The 19,170-nt window shown below is 46.8% G+C and overlaps 1 protein-coding gene across 2 annotated transcripts in view; it reads right to left on the reverse strand.

Moving 5' to 3' along the window:
- Positions 1-19,170, reverse strand: part of RAB30 (RAB30, member RAS oncogene family) — a 53,529-nt gene that overhangs the window by 9,700 nt on the left and 24,659 nt on the right. For both annotated transcript variants that reach the window (XM_075491185.1, XM_075491186.1), the window contains exons 2-4: positions 7,588-7,688; positions 6,071-6,154; positions 1,210-1,393 (exon numbers count right to left, since the gene is read on the reverse strand). In XM_075491185.1, coding sequence (XP_075347300.1) covers positions 1,210-1,393; positions 6,071-6,154; positions 7,588-7,680 — 361 coding nt within the window. In that variant the 5' untranslated portion in view covers positions 7,681-7,688. The remainder of the gene's footprint in view (positions 1-1,209; positions 1,394-6,070; positions 6,155-7,587; positions 7,689-19,170) is intronic.

A 19,170-nucleotide genomic window follows, 5' to 3' on the forward strand; every position in this document is an offset into this window, starting at 1 on the left:
CACAAGCGGTCTATGGGTGTCACCATCTTCAAAGTGTTGTGGCTGTTATCTATATTTTGTACTGTAGATGCTGATAATTAAGTTAATGCTCCCTAGAAATTCACATATACATTTGTTAGTCATTTACTAATTATTTCTGCACCATTTGTACACATGCCATACCCTTCGCATGGAGTGTAATGAGTTTCTTGCATGGAAGCTCCTTAAATCCCAAGGCTCACTTGCAATACCACTGGGGCATGTAAAACTCAAAAGATTTTTAAAGCCACCTTAAACACATTTTACAATCCTCTAGATTTTTCTTTTAAACAACAAACTATTAAAGGAGATAACGACACTGCAGTATGAAACTTCTTGGCTTTCCCCAGGTTATTTTTTCATTGTTCTTTATATATCCTTGGGCCTTTAAAAGCCAAGTCCTAACTATCAGATGCTGAAAGCAGAGCATGGAAAAGCATGGGTAGGCAAAATAACCTTCACCTTGCTTGTAGCAGACAGATGGCCTGAGGTCTGCTTTAGCTTGAGTTGAAGCTCTACAGATTAACATAACATTCAGTTATTTATTTTTAGTTTCCCTAAAATCCATGCAAAAATATCCAGTTTTCCAGCTCTGCCCCACCTACGAATGCTACGATCCACACAACCATCATGTCCTTATGTGGTTCCCAGATCCTGACCCACCCAAGACAAGACTCTGGTTGTCCCACAGCAATGGGGCACAGCAACCCACAGCCAACCCCAGCTTGAGCAGATCCTTATACATTTGTAGAGATCCGAGCTGGGCGTCACATGGGAAACTGCTCTATTCTTAGCTCAGTTGGTAGCTGCACCATCAACACTTTAGTCCCATATGGGACCAACTGGTGGGAAGTATCCACCTCTGCACACAATAGCCTTAGACCTGAGACAGGCCCACACTTCAAGAAGTGGCTGTGGTGTCCTGAACATCACTATCAGCATCTTGGGGTTCTTTGCATAAAGAATGGTCCAAGCACTGGGTTTAAGGCACCGGCTGTACCCTGTGCCCGCCTGCAGTTACAACTGGTTGGCAACAAGATCTGCTGCACCAGTTCGAGCATCCTGCACCACTAGTTCACACAGATGCCACGTTTTCCTCCTGCTAACACCTCCATCTGCCACCAAACCCCTAACACACACAGCTCGCCCCTTCATCGCACCACCACCCCACTACGGACGATCGTCGCTTACCCACTAGCACGGTTATGACCTTATTGCTGGCATACTGCTCGATTTCTCGCAGCCACTCGGGGAGACACCGGAAGGATTCTTCACAGGTGATGTCGTAGGTCAAGATTAACGCGTTAGCACTGCGATAGTAACTCTGCGTGATGGACCGGAATCGCTCTTGTCCTGCTGTGTCCCAGATCTGCAGCTTTTGGCATAACAAGGAAGGGTGGTAAAAGGGAAAAAAAAATATATTTAACTTTTTATTTGATAGCAACACTGTTTTGACCTAAAAAAACCCTTCAGGGTAAAACCAATGCTGGGAAAGCACTTAGCTCTTCTCCCCATTGGCTTCCCCTCCCCCAGCGTTTTTTGTTTCCGCTCCTACACTTGTGGATTGAAATGCAAGGCACAAAGTCAGCTGGCACTGCGGCCAACAGCCCCTGGAAGCCACAGGTCTCTGGGCTTTCATGCGACTTCTAGCATCTCCCTCTGCTGCGGACAGAGCTGCTGGCCTGGAGTTACGACGCAGGTGCTGGAGGGAGAAATTCACTTCTCCTGCCCCTGAAGTCCAACCAACAGCAGCATCCATCCCAAGAAGAAACAAGAAAGTCTCTCCTCTAGCTCCCAAAGCTAGTTATAGTTATCCTGAGATGATGCATTGATGGGTGGAAACCACAGGATTGAACAAGGAGCTCAGCTGAAGGCTGATCCGAGGACTGTAACACATTTCCTCTCTACAACTTCAGCCATCTCACCCAGTTGCTCGCTGCCTGCCTTCCCAACATGTAGAACTGGTTGACGTGTCCTTAACTATATCAAAGAAGTCATGAGTGTTTGCCAAACCCTCTGGGTCCAAGAAGACAACATACATTTCCTAATACAAACTACACTCATACTGTTTTTATAATTTGACCATCTGATAGTTTTGGTGGGTCATCAAAACCTCAATTCTTCAAAAAGGCAGTCAAAGAAACAAACATCCAAAATTAAAACATTTCAACATAAAAGAGTACTTCTTTCCTTCAGCTTTTATTTTTTTAAAGCACCCCTCCCTGGAATTAAATATGTGAAAGGCTGATTTCCAGCCAGAATCCTGTGTACTTTGGGAAGAAAAAGGTAAAGTATTTGAGATTTTTTCCATATATTCAGCAGCCTGTAACAGAGAAAACCTTATTCTTGCCCAGTTCCAAAGTCAAACTACACCAGCTACTCATCATAAATGTGTTAGTTTGAAATGAGAGCTCCCAGTAGCAGCTTTCAGATTTTGAAAAAGTACTTTTTTTTGCAGAGAAAGTAATTTGTGGCTGGCTCACAGCTCCTGGGCACCTTTGTGCTTAATCTCTTGGCATAGCTGTATTTAAACAGCTGAACTTGGCACCTGCGGTTAAGTGACACAAAACCATACATCAAATTACTTGCACATGAAATTCAGATAATGAACGAGTCCCCATTAAAACAAACCAGCCTCCAGACTCTGGCAGATGGAAAAATACAGATAATTTTGTTGTTGCTCAGCTGTTTCCCAGGAAAAACATTTACTGCTTGGTCTACTGGTTAACTCCAGCTTACATATGTTTTGCATTTATTGAGAAGATCTCCAAGCTGATAAAAACTTGATGTGAATATGTTCTTCCGCACTTTAACATAACAGACATTGAAAGCAAAAGGGATTGCCCTGGGGGAGAGGGTTTCTTACTAGCTGCAGCCATGAGGCTACCTGTGAGCTGGGTGCAGAAGGCAGGGAAAAGCCCCTGACCTCACAGCCACCGATAAACTCTTCCTGCATACAAACTGCACATCTCGCATTTCACCCCACTGATTATTTCTGCCAAATAAAGTATTTCACAGCAACCATTTTACTTGTATCATTTTTTCAGAGGAACCAAAGGACGGTGCCTGACTCAGCCTGCAGAAAACATAGATGTTTATTTTCTTGGAGCCAGCTAATGCTTCTCGCTCTCCCAACATTTGCACATACATTTAGCTATATGCATATGAACATTTCCAAGTACAATAAGATCACAGGTCCATACAGCATAGCCCTCGGTTTGCAGCACTGAGGATGCTTAGCTTTGACCAGCATGAGAACTGCTATCTACTTGGCTCGAATTTGTGTAGCCTCTTAGTAAAGGTGTTGTACATATTCTTGGTTTTATTGGAAAAGGCCAGGCAGATCAAAAGCCCCCTCAACTGCACAGTGCTGTCTCAGCTCATCTGTCAGCAAGCTTTAGTAGCCACTCATATCTGATATGGCTTGCACACAGCTTTCATGCTAGCAAGTCCCTCTCCACTGACTTTCAAATGCAATTTTGAATGCTGGGAAGTGTTTTTCACCGGAAATCTATCATTTATTTTCAAGTCTGAAAACCTTTTCGGTAAATAGCTTTGCTCTCTCATCCTGCATCCCAGCAGACGTGCAGGAGGTGCTGCCCAGCACAGAAGCAGAGTCACAGCTCGGGCACTGTGAAATGAGCTAGCAGTCACAGAAGGGCCTCGTTTGACTGAGATGTCATTTTTATTGCCCTGTGCTCTGAGTCATTCCTGCTTTTCCCGCTCATTAAATGTTTATTCTCACTAGCACTGCTTACTCAAAAAGTTTCAGCTACAAGCTCACTCCCTGAAAGAAATCCATTTGCCTTTCGTACTCCAGAAGGCTCATTCAAATGCCCAAATGTATCATGCTAAGCTTCCTCCCAAGCTTGGTCATTGTGGCTGAGCTTCAGCGACTCCAATTTACTCCACTGGTGGAGTTAGGAGAGAGACTTGGATGTAACAACTCATTATCTGCTATGTGAAATATAGCTGGTATACCAGCTACCGCTTGCTAACACTCTGTGCAACACAAGCCAGCCCCAAGGTGATTAAGATTGTTGCTTGGGTGGACACTTGTGCATTCATCAGACGTTTGCAGGGCAGCAGGGGCTTACCGCGCTGACAAGTTTGCATTTAGCTTGTAGAGCTTCCCTGAACTGTCCTTGCTCCTGAGATAGCCCATGTTGGCACGACTGCTCCCAACTTTCTCTTAAGGAGTTTGCATCCTCAGTCCAAGCTAGTCTTAAAACAGGATTATGTCATGGGAGCAACAAGTCAAGTGCAGACAAATCCTTAGGGTGAGTTCACCTGTCCAAAAACCAGACTTCAGATAAAAGCGATGTTCTTAAGTCTCCATCTGTACTTGACAGGGAACCAGATGCTTGGAAAGGAGAGGTGTCTGAAGTGGATGGGATTCATCTTCCTCGAGATTGCTTTTCTCTCTCCATTGACCAGGACAATCTTGAGAGAGCTGGTTTAAGCCAGGTATATACGGGAAAAAATGAATTCCACCTTCAGTGCAGTACTTAAGCCATTTAGCAGCTTAGATACTCTGAGCTGCTACACTTGAGCTGGTTTTGGCAGAAAGAAGCATCTCTGCTGTCTGAGGAGCCTGGACAAGCAGCATCCATGTCCCAGCCGACCCCGCTACACCAGATGCCAGCTAATGAGCATCGCAACCACCAAACTAAGCACTGACACCACAGGGGCTACACACGATCCTCACCGCTTTCCTGCCTGCTGCTCTGTCCCACTTGCACAGCAATGTGCTGAATGTTAACTCGGTCTTTATCAGGGGAAGATATTTACACCTCTTGTCCTTCACCTGCTTCGGCTGGAAGGTCTTCTGGTCAAGGACCATCACTTGCCATAGGTTTGTACAGCTCCTCACACCTATGGAGTGGCAGCCTGCTGACATGATCACAGCTTTTAAAATCTGTCCTAAACTTAGGAACACACCACCTGATTTTCTTCTCAAAAAACCTCTGCACTGAAATACAGGTGAAAAAACCCAGGGTTGAAAATCTGCAGGAGTGCACTGTTTCCATCCCAGCACAAACTTAAAAATGGGTCTCAATGTCACATCCAGCCGCTGTCACGCTGCTGCTGCTCCTCTCCCATTTGCTCACTACTAGATTTGGTGAAGGCAGCAAGGGGAAAAAACCCGTTTTTCACTTTGATGCACCTGGATTTAATGCAGGCAGAGTAATTCCAGGAGCAGCTCAGGGACCCTAGACACCTTGACATTAGAGGCTCAGATAACCATACTCTTCTCTCGCCTCTTGAGCACCACAGTAGCTGTAGCAAAATCTCTACTAATGAACGAAGCGGTGGCAGCCAACGTCTCTGGGCGCTGGAACGGAACCATGGATCCCATTAAAGCATGAGATTGGTCCCTGGTGTGTTTTGACCCAGGCAAAGTAGCTCTCTGCCAAGTGATGCTCAGGCTCAGTTTGGGAGCTAGCACAGGACAGTTTCCCAGCAGCAGTTTGGTTGCAACCACCCTGTTTTGGAGGGTGAAAGAGTTAAATGTGGACATTGCCCTTCTCACTTCAACCTGTTCACCAAAGCGTCAGTATTGTGACCATCTCAACTTCTCCCAAATCCACACAACTCAGCAGAAGTGGAAGATGAGCCTTCGTTGTGCACAACCACACAATTCCAGAAGCCCGGTCTCCTCCACCAGCCGTCTCAGGAGCTCACAGGAGACCTTCACCAAGCACATCCCAGTGGGAATGCAACAGATTTCGGTTTACCAGAAATGCCGTAAGCGGAGGTTGCACTGAAACACTTCTTTGTGCCTCCTCAACCCCAGCCAGGAACGATCTCAGTGTCTCCTAAGCAAGGACAGAATTTTGCAAGATCTCCCCTTTCCCATTTTCTCCCTCAGAGTAGGTTCACTGTTATGAGCCTGATAGTAATTGTGGAGAGGAGTGCAAAGATAGTTACACCCAGCATTGCCTGAGCCATGCCAGACAGCCCTGCGCTTCCCCACGTGCCTTCCAGCAGTGAGAAACCTCAGCTATGGTACTGCCACATGAGTTTAGGCTGCAAACTACCAGGCTCCTACCTTTACTTTTTCACCGTTTATCTCCACAGTTTTAATCATAAAGTCAACCCCAATCGTGGCTCCTTGACCCGGTGGGAAAAGTCCCTGAAATAAAACAGAGTTTCATTAAGTAAATTTCTGTAGCTCTCTCTGGGTACCAATCCCCAAAACTATTTCTCCCTTGTCCCCTTCCCCGGAAACTTATTTCCATCACATTTAGAGAGAAAAATGTGACAGTTCCACAGTATAAAGGTTACCGTAATTCAACCCCACAGTGTTTTCGCTGCCTACACATCCCTAGTTGTGTAGCAAGTCGTTGACCTGAGAGGTGGGAAAACAGGAGAAGAAAAAGAGGATGCGTACAGGGAAAGAGAGAGGTGAAAAGCCCTTCTGCTTCTGTGCAGTTGGAAGAGGCAGGGGAAGGGTAGATGGAGACCTTCTGTCCCACTTCCCAATGCCTTGAAAGAGGCGGGAGCACTTGCGTGGGACGAGATGCCTTTGCTCCTGCAACCTCACGCCTTCCCTCTCCTCTCCACCACATGCCACAGCATGGAAAGGCATTTCTGGCAGCTCGCAGCACCGGGGCCACATCCCTGCACAGCATTTCAGGAGACAAGCATGGAGCCAGCCACTACCGGTGCCACAGCAACGGCAAGGGCTGGTACGATGCTGGTGGTATTTGATGGCAGCACCATCGGAAAGGAGCAACAGCAAACAAAAAAATAAACAAACAGAGCTTTTTGATTTTCTGGTCTACAAAGTCATGCTGATTTTGGGGAACATCCATCCCCTGTCATAGCTGCACTGCCAAAGCACAAACAGCAGAATTGGCCACAGATTTTTGCAGTTAACCCTTTGGGGTTGATTAGCTTTATTGCCACTGGCTGTCACATGCAGTTGGAGAGTGTTTAACATCACCACAGCTTTAAAACTAAAATTAACAGTGAAGGGGGAAATTGCTGACAATTCCTAGTGGAGAGCGCAACAAAAACCCACAACTTATGTTTTATAGTGCATCATGCAAAACCTTCTCTTGCCCCCAATCACAGAAGCCTGGTCCTTTCCCCGTTATTCTGCCACAAAAATAGGTCTGGTGTTTAACAGAAGACACTGGACTGACAGCCCAGGACCCAGATTGTTTAATTATCTACTAATGACAAATAACAGGGAGAGCTTTGTGCAGTGGCAGAAGGAGAAGGCACATGGGAGCACATCAGGAGATGTGCTGGTCCTTATAACCAGTCTAGAGCACCTCAAATCAGGAGGATTTTTCCCAGTGGCTTTCAGAGAGGACTTTCCATCTTCAGAGAGAGATGAGCTCTCTCCAACGCAAGATCCCCCAACGAGGGCTAAGTACAGCACTGGATACAGATGTGCTGCTTGTGCCAGTATGTTGCTATAGGTGATGCACACACCAAGAGCATGGACAACAAATCACTGCAGAGCTGCAATGCCAGCGAAGCCCTCGGTGCACAGCCACAGGCTCCATGCTCCTGTCCCCACCCAACATCCCACCCCCAAGAGGTGGCCAACCTTACCTGAGTGAAGCGACGGACCAAGCAGGTCTTCCCCACACCGGCGTTGCCGATTAAAACAATTTTGAAGAGGAAATCATAATCTTCCATACTCATTTACGCAGCTGGAAGAGAGAGAGCGTGCGACACGATGTGAACCAAGGCAGTGGGAAAATGCCCTTTTATTCCTGCTGAACTTTATTCCTCCAAATATTCAGAACAAAGGTCTCCTGGCACATACATGGCTCCCCAGATAAGGGAGAAGAGCCCTTCCCACTCTGAGACGGGGCATCCACATAGTCCAACATCAGCTGCTGCGAAACCTTTGCCACATTTTAGCTTTCACGCCATCTCACCTGGCTGCCCATGAATTAGAGATGCTGGTTTTCAGCTTTTGGAGAAAGACTCCACAAACCCCAGCCACCATTTCTTAATATTTCCCCAATATTTGTTTTGCTTTTAACTGTGTCAGCTCCAAAGGACAGCATGGACTTTACCACCTTGCCCGAGGGGAACGCATAATTTATTTCTGTTAGGGCAATACCCAGAAACCGCCTGGGAGCTCCTCCAGGCAGGTGCTGGGTACGAACGGAGCAGGGCTGGGGGGCACATGGGGGCAGAACAGACACGGAAATTAAAATAAATGAAAAATAAAAGCAGCGGCGTTTGCCTTAAAGACAGAATGAGCTCATTTGATAAAATTGTAGTGGAGAGTCATAAAATAGAATCATAGAATCATTTAGGTTGGAAAAGACCTTTTCTCTCTCCATTGACCAGACAATCTTGAGACAGCTGGTTTAAGCCAGGTATATAATGGAAAAAATGAATTCCACCTTCAGTGCAGTACTTAAGCCATTCACCAGCTTAGATCCTCTGAGCTGCTCCACTGGAGCTAGCAGTTCTGCTGACCTCCCTCCTTACTTCTCCAAGAATCGAAAACTCTAACAGGTAACAGTTGGGCTGAAGTACATTAAGAGAAGATTTTTAAAAAGAAGAAATAATAGATGCTATTAGCAATATTCCTACTAAGATGATTTTCTTTAGTTTTGTGAGGATAGCTTGCTTGGTGTAAAGCTCAAATGGGAAGTGAACACAGAGGAGCCTGGGGGGTACCCAGCACACATCCCCCCCACCAAGTCCAGCCTCCCTGGCAGGATACAGAGACTGATGTTTCAGCAATGTCACAGGAGATGGGCAGGGTTGCCTACACAGGGGAAGACCAACAGGGCTTCCTTAGGCCACCCAAAGTACGGGAGGACTGAACAGGTAAATGCAGTTTGCTGCAGCTGAGCAAGGCACGAGGGATGAGTATCCACTCCTCCATCTCCAGTGCACCCGGCGTGCTGCCGACACCATGACCAGAGAAGGGGTCTGTAACCTTTGAGAAAAGCAACAACAGGCAGAAGAGATTCACTTGGAGATTTTAGGCAGACAGAAAAACCCACAGACAAGGGAGCAGAAGGGCAGTGTCCAAATCCAGCTGTGTCCAGGAGGGTCCAGGTACTACACATGGCATCGAAGACCTGTCCTCAAGACTGGTCTAGGGTAATGGCATAAGAGACATCAGTAGAGAGACAGATTTACAAGCCATCAGTTGAGATACCAGGTAAGGCGATACCTGAGCATCGGTACCTAACCCACCAGTACCTGTAGGTTAGGCACCGGATGAGGAGATAGAGCCAAAGACAAGAAGCATAGGAGATGGGTGGGGGAAAAAATAATAATAAAAAAAAGTATTAGGAAATTGCTATCCTCAGTGAAGCCCCAGATTGCTTAGAGGGTTTTTACAGAGCTGACAAAGGGAGCAAACACAGCACAGGTGAAACAAGCTTCTTGCGCTCAGCCCAAAGGCAGAGTGCCCTCTCCTGCTGCCTCCGAAGGTGCTTGCTTGGGAGGGTTCATTGCCTTCTGTGGCTGCACACCAGAAGTCCCCAGCTACAGACACCGGTCCCACCATACAGCTGTGATAGGCCTACAGTCAAACAGCCAGAGAGTACAAGATAAAACTGAGACAGTCTGGGTCTGCCTGGTAGGGCACACCAAAACAGCTCTCCAAGCACCACGGAGAGCCTGGTGGACATGAAGGCAAAAGAGGTGAAAGACTGACTCAGCTGCTTCACATCTATGTGATCCTTGGCCTTTCTGGCAGCATAAAAAAAAGGGTAACCACAGCAATTAGTGACTAATGATCTGCATCACATCAGCAGATGGTTAGCAGGGACATGGCTGAGTCACTACATGGACGTGTCACTTCGTCTGGGCCAGTGGCACAGCACGGCACTTGCTCTGCTGCTGCTTTGCTGAGCTGGAGCTACGGTCCCCTGCGAAGTGCCACCAAACAGCAGCAGCTGGAGCTGTCCTGAGGATGCGCTAACCTCACCTTGCTCTGACATGCAACAACTTGCAGCTCCCTCCTGTGTCTTAATACAGTAAAACAGTGGGACCTTAAAGAGCAGCCTCAAAAAATGCCCTTTTTTATCTTCTGGGGTTGTTATTTTGTGTAATCATTTCGTATCTCCATGCCTGGCTTTCCCAGAGTGGGACTGGATAACAACAACCCTTTCAAGAACACGTTGACAGTGCTCTTACAACGAAGGCTAAATGTTAATACACAGTTTCAAGCTTTCACACTAGCCAACGTGGAGAAAAACGTGATCATCCACTAAAATCTATTTCAAGACTAATGAGACTTACTCAGCACTGGAATAATTATCCTTGGGATGCTTCAAATCCTGGAGGGCACTGCTCCCCCCTGGAGGGATTTCAGTTCTATTACTTGTACCCTAAACAATCCAATGTTCAAATTTATCTTCTCAGGAAGCTTAAAAATAAACTTCCTCTGCAAATCTGTGAGCTCAGAAACACTAAATGGCTCAGACATACCCTAGAGTTATGTCTGATCCCCTTCATTAGGCTCCAAGACTAATCATATGTGATAATGACCCCAAACGGGAACTGGAAGATCAGCCAAGGCCATAAAACAAACAACACAATGATGAAATTAAATGACAGAACTGAAGAGACACAAGACGTGGAGGCACAGGAGGGGAGAAAGCAACAGACTGAGCAGCAAGGAAGAGAGAGAAGTAATTTGGGAGGTGGAGTGGGCAGGTGAGGTTGACCATTGCTTCCCTGTCATTCCCCTGTTCACCAAAATTGGCATTTCTCCTTCCGACGTGCACACACGCTAACCTACCACAGTGTCAGCACTGAACACAGAAACATTGCATCAGTTACCGTTACGAAATCTTCTCCCTCTGCAAGCCGAGCCTTTCAGCCAAGTGACCTTTGCTGCTGACTCAGGCTCACGCAACCCTCCCTCTCCCCAGGGAAGAAGATGTGTCTCAACCTCTGCCCCGCTTGCCGCGGTCAGGGAATGTGCGTCTCAGCAATACATCACACTTCGAATTATATGCTTTTAAAATAAAAAAATAAAAAAAAAAAGGGGGAGTGCAACACTGTTTGCTTGGTTTTGGGGTTTGGTGTTTGTTTGTTTTTATCCTTTCTGTTTTCTTGTGTTTGTAGGCGCAGGGCTCTGCCTTGCATCACTGCAGTGGTTGAAGGCATGAGGGCCACAGCTGCCTGTCCCACCCTTTGGCAGGAGACAAGACCCTGCAGCAAGGGCAGGGGATGGGATGCCTGTCCATGCCTCAGCCACCCCTCACCACATTTGTTTAAATCATTAATAGGGCTGGCTACAGCACAGGGACATGCCCCATCATGAGATGAAACAGGAGCAGAGCCTGGGGCTGCCAGCAGGGCAGAAAATCGCGTTTCACAGCCTTTTTCCCCAGTGGCAGTTTACACAGCTCACACCCCATCCAGCCCTCGTGGCTCATGAGCCCCCTGGGCTGTTCCCACCAGGGTTTTGCAGGGTTTTATTTCATTTGGGTAGCTGCTCAGCTCCACTCCATCACGCAGCCCCACGCATGGTCACTGCAGGCAGGAACGAGGAGCCAAGAGGGGTGAATCAAAGCACGGCGACCACCCGGAGAGGTGGTCCATCTGCAGGAATGCAGCCGAAGGATAGCAGGACACATTTCAGGCTTAGCTGGTTTGCTTCACTTGGGCAAGACAGTGCAGTAAATGCTCTTGGTATTTTTCAATTATTAATTCCAATGCAACCAAAAGATTGGTGAGATCCACCCAAAACAAAAGCACAAGGGCCAGGGGCTTTCACCCCTCCTTCCCCCCATGCAAGCTCACACAAGCAAGCTCCAGCTCCCATGGAGACACCTAAAAAAGAAGCTGTGGGCTGCCTTCCCCATACAGCAAGCATTGCTGCCAAGGCAGACATGCACCAGTCCTTCCCACTTCTCCCAGTGTCTTGGTTACTAGAAGGTCTCCCATAGCGTGGTCAGCAGGACTTGGTCCTCTACTTCACCCTGCCATGGGCTCTTCACTGCCTGTAGATGTTGAATAGCAGCACAGATTGTGGAGGAGAAAGACACACTCCCTCCTGCTTCTCCTGTTCACCACAAGCCACAAGGCAAGGCATTCATCCACAATAAATATATGGTTCAGGGAATAAGATATCCAGGCATGTTTTAGTTTCTTCCCCTACATGATATCCTCTCCCTGCATTTGCTCCATTCACCTTTTAGTTCTCCCTGTCCCACTTTGGTTTACTTGACAGTGTTTATCATCATCTGAACCAATTATTTTATCATCTTTTTGCAGCGTTTTTTCACCCATTAGTTCAGATGGGCACAGAGGGTTCCTCCTCATCTCTGACCATGCCATGCTCAGCCTCTTTGGCTACCAATTATGTGGCAGAAACACAAGGCAAAGGTTCGAATACTATCTGGGAGACATGAATGACTTTGGAGTGATCAAGTTCTCCTTCTGATGGATGAAACCACAATTCTGTCTGTCCCTCATCAGCTTTTACACTAGGGCCAGCCTTTGCACAAAATAACCAGCAAGTATGAGCGAGGTTTTTAGGTGATGAAGAAATTGCTGGCACTTCCCTCGACTTCTTTGCTCAAGGAAGACTTTCCACCTCTAGGCATGGTGAGAGCAGGCTCTACGATGATGATTTTGCCCCAGTCGTTTTGGCTCACAGAGCCAAAAGCAGAGTGGGAGACTTCAAAAGAGCAAACCTTTCTCAGTTGACCACAAGGTGTGCCCACCTCTGCCTGTCTTTACCCTCCCTGAAGATCACAAGATAATGCATGCTCAGGAAACACAATGGACAGCCTTTGTCTGAAGTAAAAAACCTTTCATGTCTAAAAGAATGTTTTGATGCCTTCATTTTAGAAGAACAAAACAGAAATAACTCGTTGTTTCTAAACCTCTGTGGTATCTCAGTCCCCTTCCGAGTCAGACACACAGGAGTCATGGAGCAGCAGTTCACATCTCTGAACAGCCAGGCAACAAGCGGGGCAGGGAGTGCATGGCACATCACGGCATCACCTTCTCTCCTCACCAGTCTCACTCATGGGCTTTCATTTCCTGTAGCCTGAAGAAGCATCAGAAGGCTTTATGGGCATGTCCTGCTTATAAGCCATGGTTAGGGGACCACTGTCCCCAAATCAGAACAGGTCAAATCAGAGCAGGTTTAATGCAGCCAAGTGATGCAGACCCATGCATGGCTATAGAATTGCAGAATCATAGAATCATTTAGGTTGGAAAAGACCTTTAAGATCATCAAGTCCAACCGCAAACCCAAGACTGTCAAGTCCACCACTAAACCATGTCCCTAAGCACCACATCTACACGTCTTTTAAACACCTCCAGGGATGGTGACTGCACCACTTCCCTGGGCAGCCTGTTCCAATGCTTGATAACCCTTTCAGTAAAGAAAAATTTCCTAATAGCCAATCTAAACCTCCCCTGGCGCAACCTGAGGCCATTTCCTCTGGTCCTATCACTTGTTACCTGGGAGAAGATACTGATCCCCACCTCTCTACACCCTCCTTTCAGGTAGTTGTAGAGAGCAATAAGGTCTCCCCTCAGCCTCCTTTTCTCCAGACTAAACAACCCCAGCTCCCTCAGCCGCTCCTCATCAGGCTTCTGCTCCAGACCCTTCACCAGCTTCGTTGCCCTTCTCTGTACACACTCCAGCACCTCAATGTCTCTCTTGTAGTGGGGGGCCCAAAACTGAACACAGGATTCGAGGTGCGGCCTTCACCAGGGCCGAGTACAGGGGCACGATCACTTCCCTACTCCTGCTGGCCACACTATATCTGATACAAGCCAGGATGCCATTGGCCTTCTTGGCCACCTGGGCACACTGCTGGCTCATACTCAGCCAGCTGTCGACCAACACTCCCAGGTCCTTCTCTGCTGGGCAGCTTTCCAGCTCTTCCCCAAACCTGTAGCATTGCATGGGGTTGCTGTGGCCCAAGTGCAGCACCCAGCACTTAGCCTTGTTGAATGTCATACAGTTGGCCTTGGCCCATTGATCCAGCCTGTCCAGGTCCCTCTGTAGAGCCTGCCTACCATTAAGCAGATCAACACTCCCACCCAACTTGGTGTCAGCTGCAAACTTACTGAGGGTGCACTTGATCCTCTCGTCCAGATCATTGATAAAGATATTAAACAAGACTCGCCCCAATACTGAGCCCTGGGGAACACCACTTGTGACCGGCCGCCAACCGGAGTAAACTCCATTCACCACAACTCTCTGAGCCTGGCCGTCCAGCCAGTGTTTTTACCCAGCAAAGAGCTGGGTAAAAAAAACTACCCACAGCTGCAAAGGCCTCTCCACATTTAGGGATAAAGACTGAAACTATATTAAGCCAGGAACACCGATAATTTGCACCTCAGCTCTATCCCACCTCAAATCCTCATTTACAACCTACTGCTTCAATTAGACACAGAGAAGGATCTGCAGCTTCTTCCTCCTGCTGGATCTAACCAGTAGGTCAGGGTAGGTTTTGATGTATTTATACAATTTTTAATGAACAAGTGTTTTTTGCTCTTCATCATCCAACAGCTATCAACAAAAATAAATTTACCTAAACATCTCAAGTTCAAACAGCAGCAGTTATGTATACAGATACTACATTTGATTGCACATGCCATATGAGCTAGGAAATTCAAAGCTAAGGCTAATATTTCAAGCAGAAAATTATTTCTTGCGGGCCAGAAAATTGCAGGGAACTCAGGTCTGGACATGCTGCTGCGTTACATAACTCAGGATAAAATATTTCCATTTCCAAAGCACCTGCCAACCCAAGCGGGCTCCTGCACTCGGCAAGCACGAGCCCAGCTCATGCCCCTCTGCAACCCAGCAGCCTGGATTTCCTCCTACTCCCTTGCCCACCTTCCTCACTCCTTCACTTTACAAGGTTCAGTTTCATTTCTATCCACACAGGAAAAATTAAGAGAGACTTCATGCCCAGAAAAGCTTGGATCACCCACACACAGCCCTGCTCTGTGCTGCTGGTGGCAAAGCCACAAGGGATCCACGCTCTCAGCTAGGTGTGACATTAAAACTCCAGGGATGCCTTTCCCAAATTCAAGGGAGAAAGATTTATCACAAGCACATGGGAGTTGCAGAGCCCAGCATTTCCCATCTCTGCCCATCACACTTGCAGTTCCAGGCGAGCAATATCCAGTTGCCTGCACACTGGCAATCCTAAACATGCCTTTTCATCAAGGATGGTCCCTCATAGCGAGGGAGAAGGTCCTGACTGCAGAAACACCATTCCTCTAAGTGTGATTTCCCAGGCAGAAACACAGCAGCTTTTATCCCGCACACGCATCACCTGCAGACTATTACTGCACACACCTCCGTGGTGCATCAGGCTTGCACTGTGCTCACACTACCACCGGCAAATTCAGGCTCAGTAACTCCATCCAACACTTCCAGGAGGCATCAAGCAACTACACATCCAGTGCAGGAAGGCATGGGGCTTCCCCGTGCACAGCAGCCCCATCAGCATTGGCTGACCAGCTGCCAGTCATTTAACAGTCTAGACATATTAAAAAAAAAAAATTGCATCCAAACTTTCCAGGTAGAAAAAGCAGTATATTATGAAAATCTCAGCCCTACACAAAAATTTTATTTGGAGAGATTCCTCCTCCTCAACCCTTTGCTCAGGATATTTCTCCTATAGAAACCAAGCAAGCTGAGTAGGTGCAAGTTCTTGTATACCACAGGTAGGTTTGATCTCACAGAGATATTTCTATAAAATACAGAAAAGCTAAAGTTGAGAGGTTTTGCATGAACGACTGCACAGAGCGCACAGCCCTTCCCCTTACCTCTTTTGCCACAGGGAAGGTTTGCAGCTCGCCAGATTATTTTGATCAGGTTGTGGCTCATACGTTACTTGGCTGCCAGGAGCTTGTGCAAGTGCTACGGAGGAACCACTGATCACTGATTACAGGTGCTTCACCGTAAAACAAGCTGGTAAATCCAGCACCCATATCATTCCAAGGAAGAGCCCAGAGCAGGAGCTCTGCTTTGCTGGGCAGGAGCTCGGTGGAGCAGGATGCTCGGCTGTGATGCTCACGCTCAACACGAGGGGACCCAGCCTTGCCACAGCCCATGGCTGGACCCCAGCTCTCCTCGCTTCCAGAGATAAATGACATCAGACTGCCCTCTTCGTCTGCCTGCTTTGCTTAATGGTGGAGGTTACAGATTGCACATTTAGGGGCAATCTTTGGATTTTCATGTGCTCCTTGCATCCCCTGATGGTGAAAAGGCCTTGTGTCCATGCTGTCCACCACCAGGTAAAGTCTTCTGGTGGCTTTGCTAGTACTGGTGTCAAGAGCAGCATTAACACACATCATTAATCATTTTTTTGTTGGATGGTGGAAGGATGGGTGGTGTTTGGGTTGGACACATCCTTGAGGATCTCGGTGCCACCAAAGCCTCTTCAGGAGAGGCCAGGCAAGTCACAGCTTCTGCGGTCCCGTGTCCTCATTTAACTTTCCCATCTCCTGGAGGGAGGGGAGACTCAGTCACATTTGTAACACACTACAGTGTTGGGAACGGCCATGGAAGTGCAAAATATCACATGCAGACAGCAAGTTATATTCCATCAAATATATCTGAGGATTGAACTGAGGAGATCAATTCTGATTCTCCTCACACAGATAAATGAACTAATCTGATTTCTGCGTTACTTGGAAAAAATGAGATAAACACACAGTACTTGCAAAATAACAAATAGAAAATTAATTTCTTTAGGATTAATAAAACGCTGATATGCACATCCACAATGCCACAATAGTTGGCTGGTGACCAAACCACACACCAGCAGCACGCCCAGGATACACACCATCTTCGGAAAACTGTTTCCAAGCATAAGAACAGCCCGCACTCCATTTACTGGCAGAATCTGGGGTTTGACTACAAAAAAAGTCAGTGCAATCTTAACACATGCTTTTATAAACACCTTTCAAGACATGCCTGGACACGGAGACCCAATACTGCATGCTCAAAACAACACTTTGGGCCACATTTGGCACATACTGCATGCTCAAAACCCCACCAATGTTTTGGCCACCTTTTAGCAAATCCTGCAACCACCAAGCTGTACGCTCTGCAGCAACACATTTTTTCATGGAAGCAGTTAAAGACTCAGCCAGCACAGCAGACAGGCTGACTTCTAAGCATGGAAAACTGCATTGCCAGAAATCCAGCCAAAAATGCTGTTTTATCCACTCAAAAACAACAGCCTCTTCCCAAAGGGAAAAAAAAGTACAAAATGATTTTTTAAAACTACAGCCAAGCATTAACTGGAACGTGTCTTGCATGGAAAAGCCAGGAGAGCTTCCTATGTCCAGCTCTCTACAATGGGAAATAAAGCTCCCGCTCCAAGACCTGACCCACTGAAACAGGGAAACCCATCAGGACCTTACGTGAGAATTTCTCTGCCTTTAGAAACCAGGTGCAGGATGAGGCTGAACCCCAGGTGCCTCACATGAGCTGGGCAAGGTTTATGGGGACTGCAGCCCTACAAGCAGGCAGGCAAAGCTGGAGGAGAAATGGTTTGCCCTTGGTGCAGAAGGTTAACATGCTTGTGCATGTTAACCAGGTAAAAGGCAAAGAAGTCTCATGATATATTAGTTTTCTGGGCTGGCATGGGGGTTTTGCGTGGCATCACAGTCGTATGTGGAGATGTTTTGACGCTGGGTGACAGGGCTCTGATAAAACACTTGCAAGATTAGACAGTTTGACACCAATGGTTTTGACAAGATATGAGAAAAGCTATCACAACTAAAGGATTTCAATAAATTATTTACAGGAACATCATGACTCAAATGAGGTTGCAAACGTGAAAGCAGCATAAGTGTATGTCATTAACTAATGACCTAAGTCCCATAAATGTATTGTGAAAAATGAGTATGTACATTTGATCATTTGGGTTATAAAAGCACGTCCAAGAAAACTTTCTTAAGTTGTAACTACAGTGACATGTCTTAGTGCTGTTGACCATCTTGTTTTGATTGTGCCAGAGACTGTGGTATGCACAAACCAAAAGTTTTTGCTAATAAGGTTTTGTTTGTAAGAATGCTTTTTAATTAAAAAAATAAGCAGTTATTTCCATCTCTTGATTTCTGCTTAAGTCAGCTTGTGATTCACTGGGATTTACATCAGTTCTCCATCAAACCTAGTAGAAGTAATAAGTAATTAAGCCTCATCTAATCTCGCTTTCACATGGCTGAGATCAGTGTCCCACAGGGCTGCACTTGGTACCCTGTGGCTTGGGCTGCAGGGTCCATGCAGCATCATGCATGATGTTCCTGTGCCGTGCCATGCTGTGTCATGCCATGCCACTGGTGAGGCCGTGCTGGGCCAGCCCAGCAGTGTCCTGCAGTAGCAATCAAAAAGCTAAAACCTAACTGCTGTATTAAGATCAAAGTTTGCTGTTTGTTCAGGATGGACAACAGGATCCACAAAAAAAAAAAAAAAAAAAAAATTACTTTTGGCTTTTGGTTCTGTGACTTGGGACAGATCTATCAGACCTAAAGGTAACTTTCCTGAAATATAATAACAAATTAGCAATATCAGCAGTAAAGGGAAAAGGTAATAAGCAAGATAAAAATCATAGAATGGGTTGGGTTGGAAGGGACCTTTAAAGATCATCTCTTCTAACCCCCCCTCCCATGGGGGGAAGCATCTTTCAGTAGATCAGGTTGCTCAAAACCCCATCCAACCTGGCCTTGAACACTTCCAGTGATGGGGCATCCACAACTTCTCTGGGCAACCTCTTCCAGTGTCTCACCACCCTCATCACAGAACAAAAAAAACCCCCAAAACTATCTTGCACACCGCTCTTGACAATGTATGTCACCATCCACTGAGTTGATCTTACTAATATTCAGACAGCTAGACCTCCTGAAGAGCAGACACAGTACCTACCATTCCTCTATACCAGATTCAATCTGCATCCAGCATCACCAGATCTCTAAAGAGGACGTGCACGTTCTCCTACTACAGCTATGTGCATGCGTGCTGGTTCTCTTAAAATAGCAAGAATCAAAGCCAAAACGGCAAAAGCCAAAGACACTACAGCCTTAAGAACTGTACCTGCACTGTAGAAGCTATAAAAAAAAAGGCGGGGGGGGGGAATGGGGGAAATCACATTCCTCTGAAGCATTTGGAGTGATAACATTTCACTGAGAAGAGCTCGACCCCTAACTAGCACC

Source organism: Mycteria americana, chromosome 1 (genome assembly GCF_035582795.1).
Source record: "Mycteria americana isolate JAX WOST 10 ecotype Jacksonville Zoo and Gardens chromosome 1, USCA_MyAme_1.0, whole genome shotgun sequence".
In the NCBI taxonomy this organism is placed as follows: Eukaryota; Metazoa; Chordata; class Aves; order Ciconiiformes; family Ciconiidae; genus Mycteria; species Mycteria americana.